General features: G+C 40.8%; 1 protein-coding gene across 1 annotated transcript in view; it reads left to right on the top strand.

Moving 5' to 3' along the window:
• Positions 1–13,692, top strand: part of LOC144753418 (rap1 GTPase-GDP dissociation stimulator 1-like) — a 591,335-nt gene that overhangs the window by 456,391 nt on the left and 121,252 nt on the right. The window contains exon 6 of the mRNA XM_078641113.1: positions 13,528–13,653. Within this exon, the coding sequence (XP_078497239.1) occupies positions 13,528–13,653 (126 nt within the window). The remainder of the gene's footprint in view (positions 1–13,527; positions 13,654–13,692) is intronic.

Below are 13,692 nucleotides of genomic sequence, written 5' to 3'. Positions count from 1 at the left end.
ATAAATAAGTGACACTGTGCATTGCACTCACTACAAATAATTGATCAATTACTTTAGCTATAGCTACTAAACTAATTTAAAGGAACATATCAGACATGTTTTTACTGTTATGATATTGCAAGTAGTCCATTACTCGAAAGAGATGTAGGGCACATTGGAATTTTGGAGTCTGTTTTGAAGACCTCACCCTTGATAGGCCGCATGATGTCTTAAACACCGATGATCCATGAAGAACAAACACTGTATACCACTTTTTAAACAGTAATGATCCGTAGAACTTTGGTTGAAGAAAGAAGAGGTATGAATTTGGAAGTTTGAAGGCAGTTTTTGTTTCATAGTAAGCTTGCGGTTATTGCAATTCATCCATCCACTTACGCTTCTTAAGTACACAGTGTAGTGTCCTGAAGTTATGCGAAGTCCTTCATGAAAGATGATAGCTAGTATAGTGTATGTTCTTCCAGAAATTGAAATGTGTCCTGCTTTGAAGTTTGTAATTTCAGTTTAAATTTTAGATCCATCTGCTCTGAATCGTTATAGCATTTATGTTACGTATTTCCCACTTCTCTGTAACTGTAAAGTAGTCACACAGTATGATCTACAATTTGGGCAGGTTATAATTTGGCTAGCCTTTTTAATCAACCCGTCAAAAAGCACAGTTTAGAATCCAGAGATATTAAGTAGAGAAATCGCTTTGAGTGGTAGATGTAAAAGAGCAAACTCCAGAGGCATGATTCCATGCATACCTCAGTCCAAATAAGTCATCAATATTTACTTCTTCATGTCCAAAACTCCAAGGATGGCCATAATAAATTCCAATGCATCTTGTTGAGTTTTGAGAGTAAATACTACAGATTGACTATATATGTCTACTAGATCTCAAATGCTTTTTTTCTTTTTTTTTTGTCCTCATATCACCATTACTGCAACGTCAGGCTCCTTCAATTAACACTTTCCGGCCCTTTGCCTGTTGCATACAATTCAATTTATTTATTATGTTTTGGCTCTCAAAAGAGGGCCACATAAGACAAAATACAACAAATACAAATACACATTTCTCTAAAATAAAATGACAACTACAACATTTTCCACTAAACAAGAAAATCAGCGTCACAGACCTCCATATTTCATCAATAAATAGCTAAAAAACATTAAACAAAGTTAAAAATATAGAAGCAAAACATTTCATTTGGAGGAGTATATAAGGCCTGTAGAAAAGAATTCACATTAAGGATACCCAATTGTAGACATATTGGTTTTAACCACTTCAACCGAAGTGGACGCAATGCATGGCATGTAAAAAATATATGGGAACGATCCTGAACAGATACATTACAAAAATTACATGTGGGAGAAGACCCATACCATTTTGCCAAAAGAATATTCAGGGGTAACAAGTCCTGCCTTAAAAGGAACCAGAATCTCCGAATACCATGAGGTAAATTCCAGGCGACATAGGGTTGGGCAAGCTTCATAGAATATCAGTTGACAAGGAGATCACCTCCCCTCTTTACTTGCATAGACTTTTTATCCAACATAAAACATAAATCCCATGACGCCTGTTTCAGAAGGGATTTTAACTGGTTGGGAGAGATAGTAAAGAGAGTACTCTCTTCTAGTTCAAGAAGTGCCACAGCCTTTCTAAAATTCTTGACAATTTGGGAGTACTCTTTTAAATTACCCAACAATTCCCCCTTAAGAAGGAATCTCAAAGACCCCGTTTCTCCTCTAGCAAGGCTAACAACCCATCGAACTAAAGCTGAAAGGCCCTGCACCCAACTGCTACGGAGACCGAATTCCATTCTGCAGGCGGCCACAGTACAGGCCGGGTTAAGGGATGTAATAGTCCTTACTAATTTTCCTTCTACCGTCTGCAGAAAGCCCCAATGCTTTATATCAACCAGTTCCATTCCATACAGGAGAGTTGGAGGAATTTTTGCCCTAAAAACCTCCAGTAAACAAGCAAAATGTCTTCTCCCTGTGGCGGAGTAGAGGGCACTCAGACTTTTGCCTTGGGATCTGGCTTTACGAGAATTATTATCAATATGAGGCTTCTCACTCAAGTTAGCGGAAATTATTTTTCCTAAAAAGGTATATGTCTTAACCACCTCCAGTTTCTGACCCCCTACTGCCCAACCAATGCACATTATTTTACTTTTTGAGGCATTTATCCTCATATAGTGAGACTCTGCAAAAAGATGTAAAGCCTGCAGACGATTGGCCAATCCCTTAGGAGTTAGATCCAGAATAAAAATGTCATCAGCATATAACAAGCAGGAAATGGAAGATCCCCCCACTACCGGGGCTATGCCAACACAAGATGAAAGGGTAGCAGGGAGGTCAGCAATATACAGGGAGAAGAGTAGAGGGGCAAGAAGACAGCCTTGTTTTAATCCATTAATGGAGAGGATAACCCGCGATAAACCCCTTTCTCCTCCCTGTAAAACTCGGCACCAGGTATCCGTATGTAGGGATCGCACCAGATCTAGTAGGAGAGGGGGCATGCCCAAATCAAACAATTTTCTTCACAGCAAGGGACGGTCAACTTTGTCGAATGCTGTGGAGAAATCAATAAAAGCCGCATACACTCCTCCCCCCGTACTCTTATATATTTGTCCGTAATAACCTGAAGGGATGTAAGGTTATCCAATGTACCATGTCTCTTACGGAAGCCAGTTTGTTCAAGGGGTAAGATCTGATTCACATCAACCCAATCCGTTATTAAAGAGAGGAGACATTTGGCAAAGACTTTTCCTATGGCATCAAGGAGGGCTATCTGGCGGTAATTCATTGGATTATCCCTATCGCCCTTTTTGAACAGAGGGACCAATATGCTCCCCTTCCAAGAAGAGGGTACAATTTTACTAATGAAGCAAGATCTAAATAAAGGGAAAAGAATCTTACTCCATGAAATAGGATCCTGCTTCAATACTGAAATGGGAAGTTCATCAGGCCCCATTGCTCCGGAGGAGCGCATATCACTAATAGCCAATTCAATGGTTTTCTCCGAAGGGGAATCAATAGGTAACTCATCATCTTTAATAATCTCCTTACAATCTACCATTGCGATATTCCCAGCATACAGGTTGGAAATGCAGATGACCCATGATAGTTCAGCAATGGGAATGGGGAGAGAGCTGACTCATGCTCCACAACCCTCACCAATGAGAGACCAAAATTGTCTTACTTTGCCATAAACAGCGGCCTCACGAAGTCTTATCCAGAGTGAGTCTTCTTTTCTTTTCTAAATTTCTTCCTAATTCTGTTTCTCCTTCTTTTTAGCAAGAATATTTTCTTATTTGTTTCGATAGTTCTGCACAAAAATTGCTCCGGCACTAATTTATTTACTTCTTTATTTAGGAGAAAAATTGGTCTGGGAACAATGATCTTTTTTACAGAGAAGCTAGACCTTTTGGCAACAGAGGTGACCTCCTTCATAAAATTCTCAAAATGAATTATTTCGGAATCCTGCCAAACATTCAGTTCTAATATTGTTTTACCAAGTATACCCTCCAGGCCTTTCTTGGCTTTAAAATTCCAGAAGCATCTACCAGAGTCCTTATGGAAGTTAACTATGCCACTGCCAAAGGACCATGCATCGGATTTAGGAGGGTGAAATGAGAGGCTTATAGTAATCACATTGTGGTCACTAAATAGTGTCGACGAGACCACCAAATCCTTCACTAGGGAGAAAGTACAATAGTCAGTGATTACATAGTCCAAAATTGACTCACTTTGGGAGGATCTATGAGTATATTTAGCAGGGACATCTGAGGGAAGCCTACCAATCACTATTAATCCCTCCGCTGCTGAAAGTTCTTCTAACAACAGCTTCCCTCTCTTATTAGTTTTAATTTTGTTAGGGAAGAGGGATTGGGGAATAAGAAGGGCTTCTTCTTTAAATTTGTTTCTAAATACTCTAGGCTTGAATTGGAAACTTTGCAATTAAAGTCACCTACTAGCAAAACATATGGGGGAAATTCTGCATCTTTAATCTGCTAATTTATGAAAACATTTGCTTCAATAGATTATTAAAACATTCATCGGGGGGAATGTAGGCATTTATTATTACCAGGGAATTAAAGTTTCCCCTACTGGTTAAGCTACAGATGGACACTGCCTGAAATAGGTTGCTTGAATCAACATAATGAGTGAAGTTCCACTTCAATCTATTGGACAGAAGACACGCAATTCCCCCTTTTGCACGCCCTTTCTTCGACGGAGCAGCCACAGCCTCTAGAGCAAAATAATCTCTCCCTGCACACAATCTACTAGCGCACCAGGTCTCTTGGATGCAAATCACACTAGCGTTCAGAGAAAACAAGTACTGTAATTTCTCAGGGCTACTGTTTATCCCGGCGGCATTCCAAGAGATAACTTTCAAATTACTGCTAAAGATGTTGGAAAAGTTTAGGGTTGTCTGTGGCTCTACTAGATAAAGCACCGGGCAGCCAATTCCACCGCTGATTATCTTCTATTGGAAGACTATTCTGAATTAACGGGGGGGGGGCATTACATGTGTCACCAGACGAGTGTTTTTCGATACCCATATTTTTAAATCGTCATAAGAGGTAGTGGGACCATCTTTACCATTGCCCTGCTGGGAAAGTCTGTTATAAGGGAGACTATCTCTTTGAGAAGAAAAAACAGGTAGAACATCAATTCCCCTACACTGGAAGTTCTCAGCCTGTTGCAATATAAGATTTACTATGAATTTAGAATAGAACTTTACCCTAGCATAAGGCCAGGCAGCTGTTCCGGATAAGACAACTAAGTCAATATCATTTGTTTGGATTAACTTTAAACTCTCTATGTTTTTGAAACATTTGAGTAACCATGCTCTATTTAGAGGCTGATCAAAATCAAATAACGATAGAAAATCCAAAGTCAATGTATCAACAAAAACTTCTGATACTTTTGTGGGCAAATGGTGAGGCCGAATAGCGTCATCACTTGTAGCATGAAAAGCGGGGGCAAATGGATTAAGAACCGCAGATACAGTAGGACCTAACTCCATCAACTCTACTGCGGGGGGAGGGATCGTCAAACCTGCTACACTTAAGGAGGGGTCTCCCGCAGGAAGGATAGTACAATTAGAAGTTATAAAATCTGTTGCAGAAGGATTCAAATTGTCAGAGGAATGAATGGCAACTTCCTGACTCAAGGACCCATTCACATGCTCTTAAGTACTAGATTCAATTGTATCAGGAACATGGGAATCCTCAAAAATTATTTGTCTCTGCTTTTTTTTCCTATATCTGCGGATTGGTTTTCTCTTTTTTACTTTATTTTTTCTGTGATTTCCAGATTTTACTTTTTCTGCACCCCCTATCACCTTACTTTCAGGCACAAAAATTGGGAATAGCCCTTTTTCAAGATTTGGAGCGGTAACATCAACATTTTCTTCTTCAATTTCAAGAACAGAGTTTCTTACACAGTTAAATGCAGAAGATGTGGGTACTAGAGAGGGCTCATTTTTAGAAATAACCACATGTTTATTTTGGACTGGATTAACATTTCCGGCTAAGTGGTCATTGCTCGACTCAGACCCATGCAATCCAGCCTTAGGATCTAAATCCCGACCCTTTTCCGGAAGCTTTAACAGTAAGACATTTAATATCTGAGTAACCGACTCCAAAATACAATCAGAGCTACCCACAAATTTACCCAATAACAGTAAAATGGATGCCAACAAATGCTCCAATGCAATCATAGATTCAGAGATAGGTTTTTCCAATTTATCACACACTGGGGGACCTATGGGACCAATGCCAGAAATATTAAGCAATGGGCTCTTCGATATGTTATACTGTGAGGAAATATCTTGCGATTTTATGGAGGGGGTACTACTATGAAGCAAAAGACCAGATGGAGTAGCACCAATGGGAGACTTAATCGCTTCTGATGATTTCAAAGTAACATCAGCTAGGTATCGACCGCATAGCTCCAGGTCAATACTCGACAAATGAGAGTCCCCCCTCACTTCCACCTTTGGCGGTGAATCTCCTATTTGAACATTAGAATACAACACTTTATGGTTTGAAGCTACATTTTTTTGTTGGCCACCTTCAGAACTGGGAACAGAGAGTTTAACGACACCAGTTAATTCAGAAGACACTGGACAAGGCTCCTCAGTAATCAAGGAGCCCAAATATTCTTCATTCACCAGGAAAGGGACCTTCTTAACCACCGCAGGGGCTATGCCGGGTGGGGAAGCTATATCAGAAGCTTTGTTTGCAGCGTTTAACAAATCCTTATCCTGGGGTTTTTCCCACAGTTGCAACAGCTGACATTGTCCCTTTAATAATAAATTATTGGAAGCCTTATTTCTAAGGGGGTTGGATCTTGTCTTCATACAGGACCTTCCCCCCAATAATCTCCCGGATCATAACTTTTTAGCAGTCATCCTTGTGCGTATAGAAAAAGGGGGAACGTAGCCCCGATAAATATGAATAAAACAATTACAATAAAAATTTTAATAATTGGAGGTAAGTCACGAAGAGTTCCTGAACAGAAGGACAATGTCTATGCTGACATAATTATATTGTTGCATACAATTGCTGGCCCATGCCACTCAGGCAAGACCAGATCCCTGGTTTATGGCTGTGCACATGTATAATCATAGGACCATTCACTAGATGCCTATTCAACCCTCATATCACCCCACCTTTGGTAATAAGCCCAGATTTTCTTTTCCTTAGCTCCCTCAGGTCTACAGACTATATCCATTCAGCAATTATAGCTCACTGCTTGAAGCCAATCCCCCACTCTTGGAGGTATCGGGTCTGTCCATCGTTTATAGATCTCCCTCTTAGCCAAAAGCATCAGATAAAACAGCAAAGCCTGGCCATGGCTATAATTTTCTGGGAAAGGTATCCACCCCCATTAAAACCAAAGTTGGGCTCAAGATTATATTCATCCCGAAAATATCCCTAACCACATCCTCAACATCCCGTAAGAAAATTTTCCTCTCTGGGCATGTAAAAAAAACATGTTGGTCATCCGCTTTTAAAAGGCCACACCTACAGCGTCTGGGGGTAGTTTCCTGTACAAACTTCACTATCCTTTGAGTAGTCCAATACAGTCTATTAATAGTGAAGAAGTTATTATGCTTCAGGTTGGCAGGCTTAACCACTGAGTAAAGTAATTTTAAAGATCTTTCCCAAACTTTTTGTGTCTCGGTCCCATGAATACCTTCTTCCCAGACTGAGTGTGGGGCCTTCAATTTTCTATCCTTAGCATTGTGTAGCCTCCAATACCACATAGCCACCGCTTTATGCTTCGGAGATCCCACACTCCACTGATCTCCTTTGAATTCACCCCAAACCAAGAAGACAGCTAAATATATATAAATCTGGAAAGGTAATTCTGGGTCTTAGCTGCTAAAACTTCCCAAGGAAGAATGCCCTGTTTTGTTACTAGCTCCCCCCAAACCTTAATCCTCCGCAGGGGAGTGCTCAACCCATCCTTCAGACACTCCAGGGTGCCCAGGAAGTCCCAGATTGGTGAGAAATCTGAATAATAGCCCATATCCAATCTCTTCCTCACCCCGAGCCAGAGGAGCAAAGCAACCTTCAAACAAACCTTTTAAAAAATATATCTTTGCCCCAAATTTATATAAAATCCTTCAGAGCCACACTCCCTTACCATCTCTCCCACCACTGTCCCCCATGTTGAGGCTACTGTTTTATCCAGAAGCATTCTGCAGTTTTTTAACTGAAAGGCTATACAATAAAGCTTCAAATCTGGGAGGGCCAAGGCCCCCTTCTCTAACCTAACCCATAGCTTTTCCATGCAAGCTTGGCCCTCCTTGAATGCCCATATGAAGCCTCCTATTGTTTCCTGAATCCTATCCAATACAGAGACTGGAAAAGTTAAATGAATACAGTTAAACAGGTAGATCAGTTTAGATAATATCACCATTTTAACTTGACAAAATCGCCCATATAGTGTAAGCGGAAGGTTCCTCCATCTGGATAGTAAACTGTCCACCTCCTTTGCTACCCTCTCCAAGTTAAACTTTGGAATAGCCTCCAAAGAGTTTGAGATCGTGATACCCAGATATTTAATCATGGCTAGCGCTTTCCCTTTCTAGCCTGGTGTATTCCAACACATCACCTCCAACTTTGCATTATTCACTAAATAGCCTGAAAGGGTCCCAAACTCCTTTAGCAAAAATTCCACCCCAGGGATAGTGCTTGCAGGGTCCGAGATATAAATGAATAGGTCATCTGCATATAGCGCAATTCTATTGTTGAACAGCGATGCCATGGAGGAATGACCTGACCATCAGTGCGCAGGAGCTGTGCTAATGGCTCCATGTAAATACTAAATAATAATTGAGTGAGGGTGCAGCCCTGCCTAGTACCCCTTGAAACAAAAAAATTCTCAGTGAGTGAGCCATTAAGGAAGATCTTAGCATTTGTCTTCTAATAGAGCCCCTGTAACATTGAGACAAAACAAGGACTAAAACCCTGTATCTCCAAAATCGCCCACAGATAAGCCCAGTAGTCTCTGTCAAAAGCCTGTGCTGCATCCAATGTGACAACAGCCAAAGGCAGCGAATGGGTCGTGGCAAGATCTGCAAAACCTATCAGCTGCTCAGTGAGTTTGTGAATATGCCTCCCCGGAACAAAGTTGTTCTGATCTGGGTGGATAAGTTAAGAAGCACGTTTAGCCAATCTCCCTGCCAAAATACTTCTATACACCTTATAGTCCGCATTCACAAGAGATATTGGTCGATATGAATCGGCCTTCCTGGAATCTTTTGTTGGTTTTAAGATCAAAACAATCGTAGCTCCCTTCCATGAGTCAGGGCTCCATACCTCCCCCTGATAGATCGAGTTAAACAACATCTCCCAGACTGAAACAATTTCCTCCCTTAAGAGCTTATACACTTACGACGCGGTTGCATCTGGGCCTGCCACCTTCCCATTCTTGCTGCATGACAGAGACCCACTAATTTCCTCCTGAGTTACCGGCACACCCATAAGCTCTTTCCATTCCTCTGAAAGCACATGGAGGCCCATCCCTCCCAGCCATTCCCTAAGTTTGTGGAGGTCAGGAAAAGTGTCTTCCGTGTAAAATGCAGAAAAGAGGGAGACCAGAGGTCTCTGCATATCCTCAAGTTTGTTTGAAACCACCCTCCGAGGGGCTTACCACCAGCTCCTTGATTATGTTTCGAGATCTCTCCACTCTGGTCTTCCAAGCCAGCAAGGCCCCAGATCTCAAATGCTTGAAGCAGAATGTTCTACAGTTCTATTACTACGTAAATGTTCCGGCCAATGACCCAGGTGGGAGCAGAATCTGTTGTCTACTTTATGTTGAATTGGATTTATAAGATGCGGTAAATGGAAGTGTATATTGAGAGCAACATTAGAATAGCAGTTGACACTATTACTATTTTCCAACTGGAAACCTACAATATCTCCCTAATTTTCCAGTTTTTGCAGGTTAACACCTACGTCCTTGTCTCTTTTCCATCTTTTGAGCAACATCCATCGATTGTTTTGTAAACTTCCGCTTAGGACAGATTATCTGCTTCTCATAAATAGGATGATGTCCCCAAGTCCTGTAATGGCTGCCGGCAACATTTTTCTCCTTATGCTGCCAGAGGATTAGAGCTCCCAGACATAAAAATACATTTGAAGCTTAATTTCTCAAAAACTACTGAGCGGATTTACAGCAAATCACAAAAAGCTCAATCTGCAGACCAAGATCCAGCTTCCTGACAAATTTGGTGTCATTCTGTTCAGCAAGTTTGTGGTAGCATCTCTAAAAGAAGTCTATGGAAAATGCATGGGGATTTTGCGTTTAGGGACCTCCCTTTTTCTTGGACGCCGCTGAACGGATGCCTCAAAAATTTCCATGCACAAACTAGGCTGAAAAGCTCACTTTTTTGGAAAGCTTTGTGGAGATTTGTTAAACGGTGCCTAAATTATTAGTAATACAAAATAGCACATTTCCCAGGGAAATGCTGATCTATCTATGATATATATCATGTGTGTATAGGTTTGTGTGGGGCTTCTATGCAGCTAAAGAAATAGCTAATGAAATAGTATGAACAGTAATGCTAGTTACGTGGTATGACCACTCAACTGCTTTAATACACATAAATGGAATGCAGTTTTGTATTACTTCTTTCTTTCATCTATTCCTCTGTTCTTATTTTTATTTTCTATTCTACTATCTATTGTTAAGATAGTTATTTTAATATGAATATGTTGTTTAATAGTAGTAATACTTCTTTATAAAGTGTTAACCATAGTTTGCTTATTGTCAAGAAAAATGCTTTTCATACTTTCAAATGTTTAAAAAAAACATTAAAACACAAAAGAAAACCATTCAGAGGCAAACTCTGGATCTGCTTCATCACTCCACGCACCTCAGAACACTCAACCTGTGACACTTTGATGGCACATAGCAAATAAAACAAGATGATGGATGGAGGGAGTGATGAAACTTTTCAAACACTCACCCCCAGTCAAGAGATCTGGGTTAAATCCATTGTTCTTTTCCTCACCATGCCACCCCAGTTGGGACCCAGCCATATGCAAATCAGTCTTGACCCTGCTCCCCATGACAGCAGTCCAGCCCTAACTGCCAGACCAGGTTCTCCCTGGACCGGAAACAGACATACTTGGACCGGTTTTGGGGTATCACCCCTCATCAGCTAGGAAAGCTTGAATCCAGTGGCTCAGCGAGCAAGGGACCCACATCTGGGAATACAGCAGGCCACTTAGGATGAGCATAGTAAAAACAACAAGATGATGGGTGGAGTGATGGAACTTTTCAAGCACTCAGTCAAGTAATCTGGGTCAAATCCATTGTTCTTTTGCTCACCATGCCACCGCTCTGATAGCACAGGCTCCATTCAAAGGATCACAGAAACACATGGCATATGACAGAAAACAGCTACATAGTCTTCCTTATTAAAAAGCTGACTTGAGAGATGATATCAAAGGTATGCATAGAGGTCCAGTCCCAGGAACATAGGGACCAATGTTCTCATATAGCAAAGAAAGGCATTATCTTGTTTTTCTTGCTTAACATTTTTAGCTTGTGCGTTTCTCTATATTGAAGGGCCAAGAAACAGTTTATCCATTGGCCAGAGGTATGTGGTAGATCTCTCCAGTTATTACAGGCCTGTCCTGCTGATGACGTTTGGTTTATTATTGTTGACTGGTACAGTACTGGGCGATGGATGTGAGACAAATAGATTCTGCCTTATGTGAGTGTGAGAGGGTCAAGCAGTAAGGGAGTTATTATGGAGACTGTTTGAACTACAATCGCCGGCCTGGTTGCCATGTGCTATGATATTAGAATGCATGAGGGCCAGGAGGTTATATATGAATTGACATTACTAAAGAATACCCGGGCTACACACAGATCAAGCCATTTATATCCTGGACATACTGTCTAGACTGCTGTTTTTTTATGATTAAATGTTCAGTGGAATCACACGCACTGGAAAATCCTCATCTAAGTACTTTGCATCATGTAGCATTGCACCTCTTATTGAGCTTCTAGTTTTTGTCCAGTGCTAAATTTGTACAAAAAATAAGTGCATGGGCTGAAAGTTTTTTTCTTAGGAGCCCGGAACCTGCACTGATGAATGGTGAGGCTATTGAAAATCACAAATGCCTAGTTTTGATTTCACTTTTGGTCTCTGTCTTTTTTTTGTACGTTCACTATCTTCCCTGCTTTCTGTCTTTGTCAATGTATTCCTATTTTTCTCTTCCTCTTTCTTTCTGCCTTTTGTATCTTTTTCTTCCTTGATCCGAGTCAAGTCTGAGATGAAAAATAAGTTCTGGTCCCCAAAAACAAGTGTTTGTACCACCACCAGCAATCACTACACAAATTAAGCAGTGTTCTTTCCTCATCGTTAGACTGTCCAAGGGATCTACTACTCTGCTTCACCACACCTAAAACCACGTTGAAACAGTCAGATAATCGACTGCAGCTTCCCTTTATTCTGCTTTTGACAATAGACAGCCTTATTGCATGCCCAGGAGACAGGGGGATCTGGGACATCTGAGGGTTTAGAGAGTAACATACCACTTAAATGTCACACAAGCAATGTGTGCCACCTCTACTGCACCCACGATGGAACATAAGGCTAAAGCTTTGCATGATTATTTATCAATGCACATACTGATACAGAATCAGTTTAAGTGCGATTAAATATGATGCACACATTTGTTATGGAACTTACCATCATTTCTAGGTGTTGTATATTGTGCCTTTTATGGTGTTTACCATCACATGTGGAATTTGGTGCAGGAAGCACCAAGATCCATAGCTTAATCCCCAAAAGCCCGAATAGGTGCAATTCATCGCTCCTGATCAATTCCAAACCCCGGTTCATCAGGTGCAATAAATAACACCTAGCCCTCTAGAACAGTGGCTCTTAAACTGTGGTTCGGGGACCCCTGGCTTTCCTTGAAGCCTACTCAGGGGATTCATGACTGTCTAGAAAATTAAATATAATTAATACATTAATAAAGTGTGCAGAAATAAGGAAGAATAATGCAGAGATGAACATTTTAGAGCTTTCGGCACATGGGAAGGAGTTTGAAATTGGAGGAAACGTTACTATCCTCAGATTGATTCATTGGACCAGGGCAATTGTATCAAACACAATATAATATGGATGAGTGATGTCAATTGCATTTAGAAAAGCTCCAACCTTCCCATTAAAATTAAAATGTATCTTTGTTTGTGAATTAAATCAAATATTTAATCATTTGTATATTTGTTTGATGAATGATTGTTTTTCTATGTTTTTTGTGGTTCAAATTATCAAACAAACTTAGATCCAGGTAAGCAACTTCCAGTAGTTACTCAGTGGGGGTCATTCCTTAATTTGAGCCAGTGGTTTCCTGCACTGGCACCAGCACTTAATTTTCAACACCGCACCTATGATAGTCTGCCACATTGTGGCGCTATATATTTTATTTAGAGATGACAACAACAACATATATTTATAAATTAATTATACATTCAAAATGACTAATACACGCCATCCGAGCCATTCTAATTGCTTCGGGGGCCTGGAATAGTCTGGATAGTCACACTTGTGGGAGTGTGATAGTTGGTGTTGTGTTTGTATTCTTTGGCAGCGCTGGCAGGGGCTACGGGTGGTGAGAGCTGAAGTGGCCTCCTAACAAAGACCCTGGCACTTATCTTTTTTTTACAAATTAAGGACTGGTGGGGGTTCCCAGCTTCCAATTATGAATCACTGGGGTCCTGGGTTCCATTAATAATTAAGTGGGGGTCCACAGAAGTCAAAAGGTTAAGAACCACTTCTCTAGATTTATCATGATCAGGACCCAAAGTATCTGAAGGAGAGAATTGCAGACTACACCCATCTATTGTCTGTTTTCCCATGCAGTCATGTACCAAAAACTGATGACAACATTATGTATTATACTTTACTCACCTCTAATTAAGCAAAGAATTTTGGTTTTGCTCTGTGCCGTTCCCAATTAGGATAACGTTAAATTCATAGCAATTGCTTTCACCGAGCAGAGACAGCGAAGGAGGCTCTGAGCAGAACCAAGGTGTGTGAGCAGCTGGTGAAGCAGCTGAAGAGAGCGGGGAGCCACGAGCGCCTGGAAATCATCATCGAGGTGCTTCAGGTGTTGGCGGAGAATGGTAAAGTGTCTTAAGTGTTTTATGTCTGTGTGGTGTACA

Source organism: Lissotriton helveticus, chromosome 5_1, assembly GCF_964261635.1.
Source record: "Lissotriton helveticus chromosome 5_1, aLisHel1.1, whole genome shotgun sequence".
In the NCBI taxonomy this organism is placed as follows: Eukaryota; Metazoa; Chordata; class Amphibia; order Caudata; family Salamandridae; genus Lissotriton; species Lissotriton helveticus.
This window is presented reverse-complemented; position numbering and strand designations above follow the sequence as displayed.